General features: G+C 42.7%; 1 protein-coding gene across 1 annotated transcript in view; it reads right to left on the bottom strand.

Moving 5' to 3' along the window:
* LOC311058273 (slit homolog 1 protein-like) overlaps positions 1-20,486 on the bottom strand; it is a 103,717-nt gene that overhangs the window by 81,168 nt on the left and 2,063 nt on the right. The window contains exons 2-4 of the mRNA XM_084075658.1: positions 3,954-4,025; positions 1,189-1,260; positions 934-1,005 (exon numbers count right to left, since the gene is read on the bottom strand). Coding sequence (XP_083931784.1) covers positions 934-1,005; positions 1,189-1,260; positions 3,954-4,025 — 216 coding nt within the window. The remainder of the gene's footprint in view (positions 1-933; positions 1,006-1,188; positions 1,261-3,953; positions 4,026-20,486) is intronic.

The raw sequence follows: 20,486 nt of genomic DNA on the forward strand, positions 1-20,486 counted from the left end.
TAGTCTCCGTATCCAGGAAAACGTCAGTGATTCCAGTCATTATGAAGGAATGTCTTTTCATATTGTTGCCCACGCAGTTGTAACAGTTTATATCCTTAAGGAATGAATGACTCTTGGTGGCTCTGGAGGGAGAGCTAGTTGTCCAGGTAGGGAGAAATGATCGGACATATATATCGGCCAGGGTCACTGTCATTTGTTAAATGATCCGTTCACTCATTCATTCATTCATTGAAGCTTTCATTCACTCTCACACACACATAGGGACCATAAGGTGGAACTGTAAGATGTAGGATGCAAGAACACAATGGAAACCCAAAGAAGTCCCCAGGACTTTTTTGTGTTAAGGTCGTTTCAGACGGGGAGCGAGTGACGCGGGCGTTCTACGCTTGGATCAGCGGGGATCGAGACGCAGCGCGATCATTGTCGTTTTGTCCTCCTGCACGTAGCGGGGAACAAAAAGCTGACCACAATCCAGTCCCTTCCGCCCCCAGGTGTGTGCACGAAACGAGCGCGAGCGCGAGCATTTCCCGGCACCGCGCCCGCTCCACAACTTCTCCGCGCGTCCCAAATAATCGCCCGTCTCGCATTGAAAATTAATTACTAGGGCGGGTCACTCACTCCCTGTAACGGCCTTTATCATTTTAGCAGATATGCAGATATGCAAGCTCATGGCGCGGCACCGAGTGCCGCGCCATGAGCTTGTATATCTGCTATTTTTGAAAAATTGTGAAAACATTTTTTTTTTTCGCCTCAGGTAACACCTGGTAACAGCTCACCTGAGGCGATTGAAACGTGTGTGTGTGTGTGTGTGTGTGTGTGTGTGTGTGTGTGTGTGTGTGTGTGTGTGTGTGTGTGTGTGTGTGTGTGTGTGTGTGTGTGTGTGTGTGTGTGTGTGTACTATAGGGTGTAGGGTCGTCAGAGTGAGACACTTACAGTCGAGACAGGGCTTCATTCTTCTGAAACATCAGCTCTGGCAGCTGAGTGAGACGGTTTTTGTTGAGGCGTCTGGAAGATCAATCACACAGAGAGACAACAATGATGCTCAGAGTTCTGACATTCTGTTCATGACAACTATATGTGTTGGGGTAATGTATGTGTATGTCGATGAGTCAGCATGTGTGTGTGTGGCTCATGCTGCGTGTGTGTGCATGAGATAGTGTGTGTGTGTGTGTGTGTGTGTGCTCTCACAGTCTCTCCAGTTCCTTCAGGTCATCAAAGGCTCCTCTCTCAATATTACTGATTTGGTTTTCCATCAGATGACTGCATGGAGAGAGAGAGAGAGAGAGAGAGAGAGAGAGAGAGAGAGAGAGAGAGAGAGAGAGAGAGAGAGAGAGAGAGAGAGAGAGAGAGAGAGAGAGAGAGACACATACAGATGAATAGACAGACAGGTAGAGAAAGAGAGACAAATAAATACAATCAAAGGGATGGAGAGTAGGGCTGTGTGATATGACTTCAAATCAACAACACAATTATCTCAAACTTTTTTTCATGGTAGAATTGCACACTACAAGCTCACAAGCTTGTAAATTGGCAATTTTCACTATTTCTGTATACAACCATTGTACAATGAAGTATAATACAGGGGTAAGTGGTTCATCAGACTAATCAGTTTAGTGGAATAATCAAAAAAATCGGAATTATTTTCATGTTGATTCACTGATATAATTAGAAAACAAAACCTGCTTCTGGATTATTCGATGAACCTACAGTACCTGATGAGCACGATTAAGTGGGTTATTGGTTCTAAATATGGGTTTGCATATATTATCAGTTAATTTCCCAGCCCTAATAGATTCAGATATTGTTCAAAAGTAATCCGTAGACACCTTGTTTAGTAGAGGACCTTCACTGACAACCACGTCCCTAATATTTTTTATTTTATTTTTTACAATTTTGACATTCAGCCATTAAATAATACAGCTCTCCATAGAATTGTTCTTTTTTTAAACACGACATTGACAACAAAATGAAACACAATATCACAATAACACAAAGAAAAAACAGAACAAAAAAACAGACAAATAGAAACACTTAACATTCCACGTCCCTAATCTACTGGTGTAACACTGAATCTCTTCCTGACAGCAACGTGCCCCAGGCTCCAAGTGGAATGCCAATAGTCTTTAAGCAGGCCTAAAGACATGCCATTAGTTCCTAGCATGTCATCCATTCACAGTCCAAATCCCATGCTCATAACACAGGAAACCAACACTAGCCACTGGGACCATTGTGTTTCCAGGTCAAAGGGTCACAGCTAGCCCCCCCTTCCTGTTGTAATGTGACTGACACTGACACCATTCCACCACGCTCACATATCAGGGGTGAGTCAAAAACGCATAGCCTCTGGGTTTCACCGCTGTCACACGCTCGATTCCCACAAATCCCACACACAGGACACCGGCAGTGGTTGAAAACGTACTCAAATGTTTTACTAGTATTGGTATCAAAATGTACTTAAAGTACCAAAAGTAAAAGTACTGAAATGTGTGAAAATAGCCGATCTACAAGCTCACAACACGTCACAATACGACGCGTTGTGGGCTTGTAGATCGGCTATTTTCAAATAGCCTAGGTTTAAAATAGGGCTAAAGTGGTTAATGTGTTTTATAACGTAATAATATATATCTGCAAAGTAACTAGTACCTAAAGTTTTCAAATAATTTTAGTGGAGTAAAAGTACAATATTTTTGCCTATGAGATGTAGTGGAGTAGAAGTAAAAGTATAGACAATTGGAAATACTCTACAGTAAAGTAAAAGTACCTCAAAATTGTACCTCGGTACAGTACTTGAGTAAATGTACTTAGTTACTTTACACCACTGGACACCAGAGTACCGAGGCATGCAGGCGGCGTGGAAAAACAGTGGGCTTTTAGAACCAAAAGCTTACCGCTTTTGTCAACAGAGCGACTTGTGATAAGACACGTTTTGTCCAACTGCCACCGCAGACATATTGGTTGACTGTTTTCTAATAACATGGCAGGATGTTAGAACAGATTGCTCTGTGATTTCCCCACCGACGTGGTCTTCTTGTTTTCCATTTCAAACAGTTCCGTGGTCACAGAGCACCCTTGTGAAAAGAATGAACCACGCATAATATTATCATGTTATCATGCTGTGAGGACTATTAGATGAGTATACTACAGAGACGGTTGATTTTTGATAACCGTTTTGATACTTGAACTATTGAGCTATTTTTTTAAATGATGAATGAATGAATTCTTACGCATGTCATTACAAGAAGAGGAGACGAGGCACTTGGTGGCTTCCCCCATGTGTCATTTTCATTTCATTTTCAACGAACTACAGTAGGGTGACAGAATAGAATGATAGATTCAAAAAACGTCTGTTATAGAGTTGTGATGTGAACCAGAGCACAAGGTGCCCAATAAAATCCTGAATTTACATTTGAAAGTCTACAAAATGGAACCAAATGGACCATTTGGTTCCATTCGCTCTCAGAATTAAATGGGATCCTGAATTTGACTAGTATATGATTTTTTTTCCTATATCTCAGGGACCCCTGATGAAGAACATTTTTTTAATTGTCAGACATGATTTGGTCTGACATGGTCTTTCATTTGGTCGAGAATTCCTTGTCTATGACAGTGAAACTGATAAAAATAGCCATTATTTTACATTCTCTAGTTGTACATTATTTACTTGAAGATGAACCATCAATCATTGATAACTGGGGATCCCCTGGAACCCCCACAAGATCCCCTGGGGGTCTCCGGACCCCCCACATTGAGAACCACTGTTGTACAGTGTGGTGTGAAGAGTGTATGAAATGTGTGTGTGTGTGTGTGTGTGTGTGTGTGTGTGTGTGTGTGTGTGTGTGTGTGTGTGTGTGTGTGTGTGTGTGTGTGTGTGTGTGTGTGTGTGTGTGTGTGTGTGTGTGTGTGTGTGTGTGTGTGTGTGTGTGTGTGTGTGTGTGTGTGTGTGTGTGACTCACAGGACTCGCAGGTGCTTGAAACCAGAGAAGTCGGTCTTGGTAATGACTGTCAGATTGTTGGCGTTCAGGTCCCTGCAGAAGAGAGAACAGACAGGAACACATCAGTAGGGTTGTCAGTCACCATCATGACACATTTTACTTGATGATTAGTTGACTAACAAGACGTATAATCAAAATATATTTTTTTACAATGGCCATATTTCAAAATGTTATCTTAGTTTTAAATAGTAGAAATAGCAGCTTTGTGCCGCGTTTCGAGCCTGTAGATCGGCTACTTTTGATGCTTTTGTGTGACACTGTAGTATGATCAAGTAGGGTGTCAATTTACAAAAAAACTAAAAGTTAAAATATGGATATAAGAGGTTTCTGCCCCGACAGCAACGATATGCAAAATAATTAGAATTATCTAAAAAAAAATGCGATCAGGCAATTGTGACAGGTCTGAAGCACATCAGAAGAGCAGCATCAGCTCACATCCCAACATCACATCACATACACACACACACACACACACACACACACACACACACACACACACACAAGTGATGGTTTCTTGATGCTGCCACCCCCCCCCCCCCCCCCCCCCACACACACTCTGACACAACAACAGTCCCCCATCTCCAACAGAGCAGCTGATTGGATCCAGCAGGAGGTTTAGCCAATGACAGGGCTTTTTATTAAACCACAGCGGGCAGTTCGGCCAATCCTTGAAAGAAAGTAATGGGCATGTGTGGACAACTAGACTGTCCTCTGACATGGACATGATGCTAATGTACAACCTGGACACAACCGCTACTCAACAACAACACGCAACTACGATGAGCTCATTCTTCATCTAGACCAAGGGTTCTCAAACTTTTTCATGTCAAGGACCCCCAAAAATGATATGTATTTGGCCGCGGACCCCCATCTCAAAATATTTTGTTCCAAGGACCCCTAGAAACAAAGATTTGAGTTGAACAAAAATATACATATTCAAAGATTTGCACAAATCTTATACGTATTAAACATAGTTGTGTCAATGCATGTGTTCTAAATAAGCAAATCTGTGTGTGATAGGATTATCATTTTTTTTTACATTAACCACTTGAACTTTAGTTAGCATCCCTATTCTAAGGAGAACTTTAGACAAAAACGGCAAATAGGTTTGGTGTAGAGAGAAAAAAGAGCAGACCAAGTATAGAGCCAACGGTCAAGTTTACTAAGTACTGACAGTTTAAGTGGCTAAATGTCTGAAAATACACATTAACATGAATCCAGCATACACTGATGATGGTGCTGTCAAACAAGTTAATCTGCAACACAATTTTATACAATATGTAGTGGGGGTCCCTGGCCTGAAAAACGTTAAAGACCCCCCTGGTCTAAGCTCTTTCAGGACCAATCTCTATGCTGCTGTTAGAACTGGTGGTCAGGACTAATGGTGGGAGGGGCTTCTGACTGTGACCTCACTGTCTGCTTTGACTGATAGCAAGACAGAAGCAGGGATGATGTCACTGACTCTTCCCACGAGACGGACAGCGATGAAAAACGAGCCCTGTTTGTGTATTGTGTGCTAATGTGTTCAGTGTTTGTGTGTATGTGTATGTGTATGCGTGTTTACACGTGCATATTTGTGTGTGTGTGTGTGTGTGTGTGTGTGTGTGTGTGTGTGTGTGTGTGTGTGTGTGTGTGTGTGTGTGTGTGTGTGTGTGTGGTGTCATGTTCGCTGTAGTTAAGGGTGGGACTACAGTTTGACCTTGTCTGTCCTAATGAATCAAATGTCCATGGTTTTGCCTTGCACAAAGCACAGCAGAGAGAGAGAGAGAGAGAGAGAGAGAGAGAGAGAGAGAGAGAGAGAGAGAGAGAGATAGAGAGAGAGAGAGAGAGAGAGAGAGAGAGAGAGAGAGAGAGAGACAGACACAGAGACACAGAGAGAGCGAGAAAGAGAAAGAGAAAGGAAGGGAGGGAGGCACAACTTACAGGAGTAGTTCACCCAAAAAAATACTTATTTTCTATCAGTTACACACCCCATGAAGCCTTGAATTCATGGAGATTGTTTTGTTTTTTGTCGCATTCCTGAGCCAATAATTGGATGACCGGGTCATCGGTCAATAGGAGACTCAATGGAGGCTCTTTGTGTCTCCTACTGGAAACTCAGCCGGTCATCAAATGATTGGCTCAGGAATGCGACAAAAACTAAACAGATTAATTGAATTCAAGGCTTCATGGGGTGTGTAATTGATAGAAAATAAGTACTTTTTGGGGTGAACTACTCCTTTAAGGGAGGCAGGAAGGCAGGAAGGCAGGGAGAGATGTTAGGATGGATGGAAGACTAACACCAGAAATGCCCCCCCCCCACCCCAATTGTTTTCGGTACATATAATACGTTTATTGCTATTAGTGTTGATGACGTCTTGTATATTATTGTATTGTGTGTCCTTAAATGTCCTGATGAATTGAATACACAGGACCACAATGGAAACAAGCCATTAGGGCTTCTTGTGTTAGCCTTATAGCAGGGGTGGGCAACTTTGATGATGGGGAGGGCCGCTATATTTCCACACTCACTACAGAGGGCCACATTGCATATTGTCGGGCAGACACTCTTATCTCCCTATTTGAACTTTTTTTGTCCGCCATTCTTTGTCACAGAAAAGTAGCAAAAATAGCAGATCTACAAGCTCAAAACGCGTCGCGCTGCGAGGCGTTTTGAGCTTGTAGATCTGCTATTTTTGCTATTTTTGAATTGGAATCCTGATATATTTTTTGCCATTTTTTAAATGGAATCCTGAAAAGTTACATTTTTATTTAATTTCAAATGCATTTAGTTATACTTGTTAACTTTATGAAGTTAAATACAAATACATTGGACATTAAAAAGACAATAGAATTTTTAAGCTACTAATATAGACTGAAGTTATTAAAGCGGGTCATGTTTGTATGTTTGGAATTGTAACAGCTGAAATCAATAATATATCAGTATTCCGATATTAACCTGCGGGCCGCATTAAGTGAAGGTGGGGGCCGCATGTGGCCCATGTATGCCTTATAGCATCAATCTATCAATGGATGGATGGATGGATGGATGGAGGGAGGAATGGCGGGAGTGAGGTTGGGATGCGCAACGGACGGGAGGAGGGATGGAGGGATGAGGGGAGTGAGTGGGGTCATGGTGGGAGGTCTACAATCGCTCCCTTGATGTGTGTGAGAATTACTCTGACAGACACTGGACAAGGAGAGAGAGGGGTGTGACCCACATACACACCAATAGGAACCTAGGACAGTATATACAGACACTGTATATAATCACACTGACTGTATATATATACACACACTGTATATAATCACACTGACTGTATATATTCAACAACATTCAACTCGGACAGCGTACATATAGAACCAAATGGACCCAAATGGACCCTGATTATTGGTCCATTGGTTGTGATTGGACCACATCCAATCACAACAGTCCAGCATAACACACCAGCTGAGTCCTTGAACAATTTAAAGAGGCAGAAGGGTGGCTGAATTAAATGAACACGTAGAATCTGACTGTATACTGTATATACCAGGGGTCTTCAACGTTTTCAGGCCAAGGACCCCCTAGCTGAGAGAGAGATGAAGCAGGGACCCCCTCTACATTGTATAAAATTGTTTCAGATTCACCTTTTTTTGTTTACTTGGTCTTCTCTTTTTTCCCTCTACACCTATACCTCTTTGCCAAAAATAGCCGATCTACAAGCTCACAACGCCTCGTGAGCCTATATTGTGAGCCTATACACCTATTTTGTCTTTGAGGAGAAGACAGCTAGGGTGTCATTGCATGCTATACTGTAGGTGCCATTATGAAGTATATGTCTTCATCTGAGGGTTAAATTCACGTTCCGAGTCTCGAACTCGTGAAGGTCCATGATACCTGGCTGCTGCTACAGGACAACAACCCAGCCATACTGCAGGACAACAACCCAGCCATACTGCAGGACAACAACCCAGCCATACTGCAGGACAACAACCCAGCCATACTGCAGGACAACAACCCAGCCATACTGCAGGACAACAACCCAGCCATACTGCAGGACAACAACCCAGCCATACTGCAGGACAACAACCCAGCCATACTGCACGACATGTCAGACCCAATCAGGAACGAGGGTTGTTGTACTCTCTTCCAGGAAAGCGAGTTTCTCTATCTTCAGCTGAGTTACAAAGAATTACCCACCAAAGAAAGAAAAAGGTGGAGAGAGCAAATAGAAAGGGTTGAGTGGAAGAGAGAGAGCAAGAGATACAAGGATAAGCGTGTGTGCACACACACACACACACACACACAAGCGCACACACACACACAGAGTGATGAGGCATGGCTAATTGGGTTTTGCGCGGTATTGTCGGGTCAGGGGTCAGTCGAGCGGCAGACTCCCCTCAAGTGGCGACTCCACCAAACAATAGCTCATTAAAGCAGAACGCGTCTCTCTCTCAAACACACACACACACACACACTCACACATACACACACACACACACACACACACGCTGTGCAATTCAACCACACACAGCAGCACATATAACAGTATACGCTAATAGCCTCAGTGCGCACTGAAGCAGTTGATTCCCTCCTCTGAAATGGCCCACTCAGGCCATTCTCTACCCTATTAGTTTAGAAAGGAAGGCAAGCAAGCAAGGAATAAAGAGAGAGAGGGAGGGATGGAGGGGGCGATCAGATAGGATGAAATAAGATGTTTGCGAGGAGAGAGAGAGAGAGAGAGAGAGAGAGAGAGAGAGAGAGAGAGAGAGAGAGAGAGAACATACATGAGATTTGTGAAGACAGAGGCATAAGGAGTGGTGTTGGTCAGGATTAGCACACACGTGCATGTGTGCATGTGGATGCAGTGGAAGGCCCAGGAAGGGTGTAATGAATCTCACCCCGCCCCCGTTGGTCTTTACTGCAGCATGCAAAGAGCTCCCACAACAACAATGTTAACCACTTGAGCCCCATTTTGTAATTCGTCACATTGATGGCGTTGCGCTGTGTGAGAAAAAAAAAAGCGAGACAATCTACATTGTAAAACCTATAGCTCACATAACACATGGCATCGCATCGCCGCACATTGTGAGCTTGTAGATCTGCTAGTGCAATGTTTTGCCTAAAGTATAGGGACACCAGGTTGAAAGTGGCCAACGTCATGGTATCTCCGCTGTAGAACCAGCAGTATGACTTTCTGCTGGAATCAGTATCAGCTTCATTATCAAATCACAGGTTTATACACAGGTGTAAAACAGTGGGTGAAATTTCGCAAAAAGAAATCGGCGCATTGCACATGAGATTAAGGTACAAAGAGTATCAGCGCATTGTCAGGTTCAACCATATAAGTCCACAAAAGGTAACTTTCACCAGTTGTTAAAGTGATGCTGAACCATATGCTTCAACATATATCCAGGATTGACTCCGGCAATGCACTGCTCTCCGGCTTACTGCTTAAATCCTTACATTCACTCCTGACCTGTACACTCTCAAATCTCCACAGGCTTCCTGTTTGCTCTGGTATTGATTTAAAAACGTCTAACTCTCACCTCTAAAAGCAGTTCGTGGTTCAGCTCCTGCCTCTAGCTCTGTGAGTGAAACCACTTCAGATTAATTTATACTTCGTCATACGACCGCGTGGGGTGGCAAGAAAATGACAATCTACAAGCTCAGAACGCTGTCGCATCGTGTGATGCGTTGTGAGCTTGTAGATCAGGTATTTCCATGACCCCTGCCGTACAACAAAGTAAATCAAGCATAATATAGGACTAGGCTGTTTTTGATCATTTTCATCTGTTAATGATGACAAGCCCAAAATAGTGATGCCAGGTTTATTTGTGGTTAAATAAAAACACTCCGTTTTGTTGGCTCCACATAACTTCAACAACCCTGCAGGAAACTAAAAACTCTGGGTCACCAAACCTCATGCTGCCTTGCTCCACAGCAGCTGTGGAATGCCCTTCCAAACGAGAATAGGAACACACCCAGCATTAATGTTTTTAATCGACGTCTTAAGATGCACCTTTTTATGAAACCTTTCAATAATGAGTGTTATTGTTTCCGCCCAAGGGCACAACACCAGAGAGAGCTCCACTGATCTCATTCCTCCCAGATTCGGCACAAACATGGGGATGAATACATTCTACCATTATGCCACCGAAATGTGGAATGCCCTACCACCACCAGTCATCAAAAAGTGTGACTCCCTACTACTAGCCTCCTTCAAAAGCGCCATAAAAGAGCACCTGTCTGCAATTTGCACCTGGACCTAGACAATTCTTCTAGCTTTCCAAAAGAAATGAACCCCCCCCCCACTGTGTTTCTGTAAATATACTTTTACTGCTCCTAATATTGATGATTTATTGTATAGTATTATATGCCTATATCGTATATGTCTTGATGAATTGAATACACAGGACCACAATGGAAACAACCCCTCAGTGCTTTTTTTGTTATACTTTTAGCTTTATTGTATAACTGCTGTACCCCTATACTTTTCGCAAACTGTTAATGAAGTATTCAATCAATCAATCAATCAATGAACACACCATCTGATCTTTGACAATTAACTGAATTAAAAATATATTTAGTTTGATCATTATTTTACATTTCTCACAGTTTTCATTGTTGTCAAATTGTGTTGCAGAAAATACTACTAGTACATGTACATTGTCATCATCGTCACTCGTGTAACATGAGCACATTGGAGACCAATACATTTCTGTGGCGCCAGAGATCTTTTTTCAAATTCAATGGGTGTGGGTTCAATACTGTATCATGAATAGAGCCATTTTACTCAAGTAATAGGACATATATAGTAATAGGACATAAATACATTTGTATATATACTGTCCGAGTTCACTTTGTTCGACCTTCGTTTATGTGCTTAAAGTGAGATTCCTTATTCCTCTCTGTTGGATCACAGGAGTGAATGATAAAAGATGATTGACAACACTTGAACTTATATCATGGCCACGTGGAGTACGCAACGTTCTACCAAAGTTCCAACGTCAATTTCAAATGACCACAATAACACTGAGGGAGTGAACCGCACAGTCATACTGAAAACAACGTTTTTAACAAAGCCTGAACCTTTCAACCTTTATCAATATCAAAACAGTTCTAGTCATAACACTGCCACTTTGCGTTTCATTCACAGGTTGCCATTCATGTGTTTATAATGGCACATCGCTGCCAAAACATACAGTACGGCCGTCGTTCCACATGCTTTAACAGCTGTGTATAATTCATTTAAATTCAACTTCAAATTTGAAGGCTGTGTTTCTGTTCTGCCAAGAAATACTGTTTTTTTATTAGTTTTCATTCTTGTTCTCTGAAATTGGTGTGGTAAGCCCCCACGACTAACCCTTATACTATACTAGTAATAGAACACTAATTCAGGTCATTAGTTCAGAAAAAACTCACCATCAGTGTGCCTGTGACTGTCCACATTTAATGGTGTACCTTGTATGGTTGCATGTGGAAAAACTCCACCAATCTGGCACGGAGCAAAATAAACCAATAATTATTGACATGGGGTCCAGTTCTCTAACTGGTGTCTAAATGATTGTTAGAAAGAACCGAATGCAACCTTGCCGGCCTGTAAAACTTGGAGAGTCCATTTGTACACTCTCAAGAGCTATGGGGGTCTGTGGCCTAATGGTGTGTAGGTGTGTAGGTGTGTGTAGGGGTGTGTGTGTGTGTGTGTGTGTGTGTGTGTGTGTGTGTGTGTGTGTGTGTGTGTGTGTGTGTGTGTGTGTGTGTGTGTGTGTGTGTGTGTGTGTGTGTGTGTGTGTGTGCGTGCGTGCGTGCGTGCGTGCGTGCGTGCGTGCGTGCGTGCGTGCGTGCGTGCGTGCGTGTGTGTGTGGGGGCTACAAAAACTAGCTAGTCACAAACCCTTGATACACACTGGATATACGCATTAGCAAGTCAGCTAAATACTAATGTTCAGTTCAGTTCAGTAACGACACCAGACTATAAACAAAGCTACAGTATACTGAGAGACTGACAAGCTGACAGAGAGACAGAGAGACAGGCAGGCAGGCAGACAGGGAGACAGACAGGCAGACACACGGTGCAGTCAGCTGCATGCAAAAAAGCCCACACACGTGTGGCCAATCGGTGCAGATGACTAATTCTAATCCGCTAATCAATTGAGCATCTGTGCACGACGCTGGGCCTAGTGGGGCGTGTGAACACACATCCCAACCATACGGCAGCCACACATAACGGAGAGAGTGTGTGTGTGTGTGTGTGTGTGTGTGTGTGTGTGTGTGTGTGTGTGTGTGTGTGTGTGTGTGTGTGTGTGTGTGTGTGTGTGTGTGTGTGTGTGTGTGTGTGTGTGTGTGTGTGTGTGTGTGTGTGTGTGAGATGGAGAGAATATCCGGCTGGATGGAGGTAAAGATGCTGACTATACAGTAGTCCCTTGAGGAAGCTCACTACCTGAACCTCAGTCATTAACCACTTTCAAGGTGGCGTCCCAATTTTGGGCATTTAATATAATGTTTTGCAGTTATACCCTAAATCTGCTAGTAACTAAAGCTGTCAAATAATTGATAACTAAATACAACATTTGCCTCTGAGATGTAGCAGAGTAGAATCCTCATGTAAAGTAAAAGTAGTACCTCAAAATTGTGCTTAAGAACAGTACTGGAGTAAATGTACTTTAGTTACTTTCCACCACTCCCCCCCACTCAGTAATAAAAGAGCAGTGATGATGTGGCTCACAGAGAGACACCTCTGGGAGAGAGAGGTTTGTCAGAGAGTAAAGGCCAGCAGAGAAGCAGCCTCTCACACACACACACACACACACACACACACACACACACACACACTAATTACACCTCCTTCCCTGTGCTCTGTCTGTCTGAGTGATGTCAGCTCATATCCTTAATCAGCCCCTCGGTTATCACCCACGCTCAGGTACACACACACATACACACACACACACACACACGCACACACACACACACACGCACTCACACATATTTGTATTACTATACTTGTGGGGACATCCAATGTTTTAGGACAGGAATTACTTTCGCCATTTTTACCCTGAATCCTAAAAAAAAGCTAATTTACAAGCTCACATGTATACATCGGCCAGAACTCCAATCCTACACCCCTAAACCTAACCTCTAAAATGTTGAATCCTAACTCTAGCCCCAAACTGTACCTTTTAACCATAAAACAACCGTTTCTCTCTTTTTCTCTCTCTATCCCGCTCTTTCGCCATCCCTCTCTTTAACTCTCTCCATCCCGCTCTCACTTTCTCTCTAATGCTCTCTCTCTGCAACTCTCTCTCTCTCTCTCCTGTAAAAAAAGGAAAAGAGCCTGTAGTCTCCACTAGAGTTCCTCTGCGTCCCAAAGGGAGCTGCTGTATCATGACTAAAGATCTCATAAACATCTTTCCTGAGATTTATTAGGAAAATTGTCCTGTCCTCACAATGTCTATTTCTCAAATTCTACAACCAGTGGGTACATATAGGGCCCTCACAAGTATAGTAAGACATGTACACACACATAAACACACACACGCGCACACACACACACACACACACACACACACACACACACACACACACACACACACACACACACACACACACACACACACACACAGGAGCGGTAGACGGTAGACGTACGATTAGTGACACTTAATTAGTTGCATCCCTGCCACTGAGGTTGTGGAGGGGAGGGGGGGCCGCGGGGGAAATAGAGAGATGATTATGAGGGACAGATCGAGACATGAGATGAAATACAAAAAAAAAAGGAGGAGAGAAATGAGATGAGTAGAACAGGAGAATGAAGGGACACAAAGAGGTGACAGAGAGACAGAGAGAGAGAGAGAGAGAGAGAGAGGCTGAGAGAAAACATTATTGTAAAAGGCATAAATGTCAAGAGACAGGCAGAGAAAATGGAGAGAATGTTAAACTTGTGTTGATTATTCATCCTGCACACAGAAAAATAATGGTTCTTAAAAATGGTTCTTTAAAAGGCCATATGGTTCCACAAAGAACCATCAACTACTAAAAGAACCATTTGATCTATTGAATGGTTCTTCATGTTCCTCATCTAGTTCTAGAGAACCTTTTTTTTTTTTAAAGTTCTTTGAGGAACCTTTGAACTCTTAAACCATGTCTTAATAGGCAGACATTCATCGTATATAGCAGATCTACAAGCTCACAACGCGTCGCACTGCGACGCGTTGTGAGCTTGTAGATCTGCTATTTTCGAAACTAACACATTTCAGCCGGTTGATGAAGTTGATACGGGTTAAGGGGTTTCTTTATAGAACCATTCAAATAAATGGTCTGAAAGGTTCTTTCCAGAACCAAAAATGGTTCTTCTATGGCATCACTCTGAAGAAGCAGTTTTGGTTCCAGTTAGCACCTTTATTTTTCTGTGTGTGGTATTTAACCACACTTGGCCGATGCCCGTTGAGAACGGTGATGCAATACCTGTTGTACAACAGACAGACAGACAGAGAGACCTCCATGTATGTCCCATTAAATGGGACACAGACAGTCAGACAGACACACAGATACAGAGTTCTGGAGGACAACCACAGGTCCAACCGAATTTCCACTCGGCACAACACACAACCTCAGATCCTCTGCCATATACACACGTCAGGTTTGAAGTTGATGGGTCAGACGGTCCTCAATTTATGAGCGAGAGAGACACACACGCACGCACACGCGCGCGCACACGCACGCACGCACGCACGCACGCACACACACACACACACACACACACACACACACACACACACACACACACACACACACAGTACATTTATAGATAGATGAACCATAGTGTCCCAGTTAAAACATTTGGAAAAGAACTGCAGACTTACAAGGTCACAAACTTCTAAGTTGTGACCTTTACAAGTAGGGTTTAAAGTGGTTAATTTCAAGAGTCCCACATCCAGGATGCATGCAGATTCCTTCCAAGCATCTGAGAGATGTAAATAGGGGAAACAGTTTGAGAACACACACAGACACACACACACACACACACACACACACACACACACACACACACACAGACAGACAGCGGACAAACAGTGCCAGAGTCTGTGCTGTTTCAGTCTGCTGTGTGTGTGGTGTGCGACTGACTGCTGCGCGTGGCTCCAAGCCTTTCAGGGATTTGTTTGGTTTGGAGGGTCTGTGATGTGCACAGATCCCCAACTATGATATTATGCACACTTTCTCTCACACACACACACACACACACACACACTTAAATTCCCTTTCCCCCGCTCTCACACACACTGCCAGGGGAAAGGTTTGTTTAAATTTCCCATGGAGGGTTTTCTCTGTCCTGTCGGTCAGGATAGAGTTGGTGGTGCTGACCTTTTGACCTCCAAATGACATGTCAACAGCCCTGTGGTTGGTCCTTAACCACCTACTGGGGGGGAAGGGGAGGGGCAGGAAATGTGAGTAAACACTGTTAGACCAAGTGGTTCTCAAAGGTTTTGATTTCATGGACGTCCGAAACTCTTGTGAGTGTACAAATGGTACCAAATGGACCCGTTTGTAAGGGTCCATTTGGAACCCCCTTAAAAGGATCCCTGGCTTAATACAATATAATTGTCCTCTATTACTAAAATGTAAAATGAAAAACACCTTAAAAATTGTATTTATTTTAGAAATATTTAAACTTGTACTCAATAGGGGCAATGCCCGTCAGAAGTTGATGATGTCATTTGCCCATGTGTGGTCTACTCTAGCCCTGTGGAATTTATGGAATGCATGTGAAAATAAAAAACAACTTAATACTTCCTAAGGTCAATATAAACATCAAATCAATATTTTGAATATGTTTCTTTACACATGCATTCCATACATTCCACAGGGCTAGACCACACATGGACAAATGACATCATCAACTTGCATCGGGCATTGCACCTATTGAGTGAAAGATTAACTGTTTCTAAAATAAACAAAATGGTTAAGGTGTTTTAAATGTTTTATTTTAGTTATAGAGGGCCATTATAGTGTATTAAGGCATATTTGGCTTATTAGCCAGGGATTCTTTTAAGGAACCCTGAGGGTCCCTGGAAACCCACTTTGAGAAGCACTGCAGAAAAACCATCTCTGGATCAGCATGTGACCAAAACTCAAGTTGTCTTCTCTGATGCTAAACCCTGATTTATGCTCCAGTGACAAAATAACTTTTTAACTGAAAAAGTGTACACTTTTTTATTTTAATACATTTTTGTATCACTCAGTGTCATATGTAGCCTGCATAGATCAATATCAGGCATTCTATGCCAGATGTAATGTATGTTGGTTACTTGTTCATGCATATTCATGTTATTTACATAGATTTACCGTTTGCATGACCACTTGTTATTTAGATTTAGCATGTTGTTTAGACAGATGCTATAGGTATTAGGTTTGATGTTTACCTAGTATCCATAGTTACTATGTATGTAGCACTACATTGTTTTCTTTCCACTATTTACTTGACCATTTACCATCATTTGTTGATTAGGGCATTGGTGGAAAAAGTACTTAAATGTTTTACTTTTGTAAAAGTATCAATACTGCAATGTAGAAATACTCTGTTACAAGTAAAAGTCTGGAATTCAAAATGTACTTGAGTAAAAGTACAGAAGTGTTGGCATCAAAATGTACTTAAAGTACCAAAAGTAAAATTACTAATTTTGCAGAAATGTCCCATTTCACAAGTTTTCAAAATGTATACAGATCCTTTGAAAATAGCAGATCTACAAGCTCACAATGCGTCGCATCGCGACGCATTGTGAGCTTGTAAATCGGCTATTTTGAAATGGCTGAAATGTATATAGGGCTGAAGTGGTTAATGTGTGTTTTGTAATAATAATAATAAAAATCTACAAAGTAACTAGTAACTAAAGTTTGCAAATAATTGTAGTGTAGTAAAAGTACAATATTTGCCTCTGAGATAGTAGTGGAGCAGAAGTTAAAGTACTGAAAATTAGAAATACTCCAGTAAAGTAAAAAATACCTAAAAATTGTACTCAAGTACAGAACTTGAGTAAAAGTACTTATTACTTTACACCACTGGATTAGGGTTCATGCGATTTATACTCTGATCTTGCACTTTCGAAGTCGCTCTGGATCTGCTAAATGCCTAAATTGTGTTTTATTGCTTCAGACAGCAACGCCTATAACTTGTATCTGCTTTGCTAATAAAAGTTGACAATTTCTACTCTGAAGGCTACACAGGCATTGCTGAGCACTAAGCCATATGACATCAGCCATTATGGCCCCTTCACTCACACACACACACACACACACACACACACACACACACACACACACACACACACACACACACACACACACACACACACACACACACACACACACACACACACACACACACACACACACACACACACACACACACACACACAATGAAAAGGACTCTTTTTCACACTCAATACACACACACACACACTCAACACACATACACAGAAAACTCTTCTCCTCGCTCAAATAACCATTCCCCCCGGAGCCCAGAGGGCCATCCATTTTTCAACGTTGCCGTGACAATGCCCAGGAGAGCGGAGCGGGAATATAGTTTGACTGGTGCAGTCACCTTGATAAATGACCCTCTTATTGCTGGCCGTCACCCAGGGAATACTTGCCCCACAAGTGTGCATGAACAAACACACGCACGAACACACACACACACTCTATCTAAACATGCATAGACACACACATACGGTATATTCACACATTGAGTGTGTCTAAGAGCTGGCACGGATATAGGCAGACACACTGAATCTTCCCCCAGCGGCTAAGCGACCAGCTAACGCACACAGATCACTTTACATGCTAATTGCTCAACAAGACCTTTAACAAATAGCACTTTAATAACTCCCTTCATTTCACTGCAGGGCAGGCGAGCCCCGGTCTCTCTGTGCCTCTGTTTAAGGCCACTATCTGTCTGGAGCAGCACTCTTCACACGGTGTGTTTGGACAGGGAAAGGGGAACTAGTACAGTATCTGCAGAGGTCAAAAGGGCAACACCAAAGCTGGGCCAAGCCGTATGGTATCATTCTTGTATTCTCCTGTGTTTTACTGTACATATTATAGAATTATGAGACACCTGTGTATAAATGAGCAAGCCTGGTTGGTTTAAGGCATAACCGCGTTACGCCATGTGTGTCTTAGCCAGGCAAAGAGATAGATAAGAGTGTAAAACCATGGAATCGGGTTTGTTCTGTAGCTACGGAAGTCACAGGTGCCATTACTTAAATGTGACCCTAACATCTTGAGGTGACCCGCCACATTCATAAAAAACACCCGAATGAAGTTGATCCTACAATGGTTGACTTTAACAACTGATTAACAGGCAATTCATTTATGAAGTTCTGTTTCCAAACGGCATATGTAGTTGGTATTAGTTGGAGTAATAGTTACAAAACAAGAAAATTAGGCCATCAACTGCCATATGTCCTCTCTTGTTGCGGGTGTTTTCTTCTCTCATTGTAAGTCAATTCAAAGCCTAATTCATTATACTTTGTCGGACCACAGTGTCAATTCCTGAAAACACATTTTTTACAGCGTCATATGACAAAGTATGAAATATAGTCTTAACACATTGCATGCCAATCGCGTAGATCTACGCAAACCTAAATAAAGCCGCAGCGTGCCAATCGCGTAGCCTACGCGAAGTGGTCTTTTTTTTTTTTTTTTCGGAAATGGCGTCAATCAAAGATTTTCGTTCCCATCTGCCGCCGCTCTAAAGCTTCCGCTAAATCGCCATTATCTCTGTGTTGTTTTTCTCTGCGCTGAACGCTGTTTGAAACAGGTTTTAGAAACTGAAACAGGTTTTAGAAACTGCTACTAATGCAAAATGGAATGTCGCCGATTGAAAATTTCTTCTCTGGGCCACTCACACAACTACCCTGTGTGTCTACAAACAGTTGAACACGCGATCATAAGGTATTTAGCTAGGTCTGTGGCGAGGTCAAAAAAACAATAAATCGCTAGCAGTGGGTGAGTACATTATGATATTAAACTCTGACATGGAATGTGTTAAGAACATCAGCTGAATGACTCCAGCTAAAGGCTGTCAGATCACATTTTCTCTCTGTTTATTGACTTTCACGTATCTGTCGTAGGTTTCTGAAACCTCTCAATCCCCTCAAGATACCGTCCTGTGGTGTAACCCACTGGATCTCAACGTCGGATCTAGGGACCACCAGGGGTCCACATCGACAAATGTAATCAAATGGACCTTTTACGGACCATTTGTACAGAGTTAAATAAACAAAGTAATTTTAGGATTTTACAGTAATTGAGGTCCCACAGATACAGTTCATTTTATTTTTATCAAATCGGGAGTTCTAGAAATGAAAAAGGTTGAGAAGTAATCACAGCTGGAAGAGGCAGCAGTAGGGGCTGGTGGATGTGGTGCTGGCTCGCGGGTCGTGGCTTCCTCGCTAGGCCAGGGGTCCTTGGCTTCAGACCAAGGACCCCTTAGGTGAGAGAGAGATGAAGCAGGAACCCCCACTACATATTTGACTCATGTTAAATTTGTGTTTTCAGACATGTAACGACTTAAACCCTCAATCCTTTGCAAACTTGACCTATGGCTCGGTGCTTGGTCTTCTCTTTTTCCCTTGTACACCAAACCTCTCAGCTGAAAATAGCCGATCTATAAGCGACGCGTTGTGAGCTTTTAGATAGGCTATGTTCGGCTAATGTTTCCCCCCAGAATAGGGATGCGAGGTTTCAAGTGGAAAATGTGAAAATAAAAAAAAGTCCCTATTATACACAAAGATTTGGCGTCCCCCCCTGCAGTGTCTCTGAAGACCCCCTAGGGGTCCCGGAACCCCCTGTTGAAGACCCCCCCCTGCTCTAGTTCGTTTCACCTTGACCCCAACGAGCCATGGAGCCGGATCATGGAGCTGTGAGTCACAGAGGGGATACTCTCTTCCAGGCTACGGTAAACCAGAGGATATGGGGAGGATATAGTGTGTCTGACACACTGACACGCAGACGCACCGCTCCCCCGGGGTCATCAATAATTCACACGCATTGCACTCTATAGTACCTGAGACGCACACACACACACACACACACACAAACGCATGCACGAGCACGCACACTCACGCGCACACGCACGCATGTGTTCACTCTGCCCCTTAGCTTAGACCCTAGTAGAGATACTCAGATAAGAGAGAGGCAAAGCAGAGGAGAGCGAGAGATTAACCACAAAATTAACCCCTATCCTATGTCATATTTGGGGAATATTTTCGAACATTTCCATTTTTTTTTCATAGCAAAAATAGCAAATCTACAAGCTCACAACACGTGGCGAATCTCGCGATGCTACGTATTGTGAGCTATTGGCTGTCATCGTATAGTGCTACTCAAAATCTCGTTGTGAGCTTGTGGATCTGCTATTTTTGCCTAATGTCACCCCCCCCGGGAATATGGATGCTATGGTTCAAGAAAGTGCTTTGGTATTAAAAAAAAGACACAGATGAAGAGAGACCGATGAAGAGAGCGAGCACAGACACTGGA

This window comes from Gymnoscopelus microlampas (genome assembly GCF_963454915.1).
Source record: "Gymnoscopelus microlampas genome assembly, chromosome: 2".
In the NCBI taxonomy this organism is placed as follows: domain Eukaryota; kingdom Metazoa; phylum Chordata; class Actinopteri; order Myctophiformes; family Myctophidae; genus Gymnoscopelus; species Gymnoscopelus microlampas.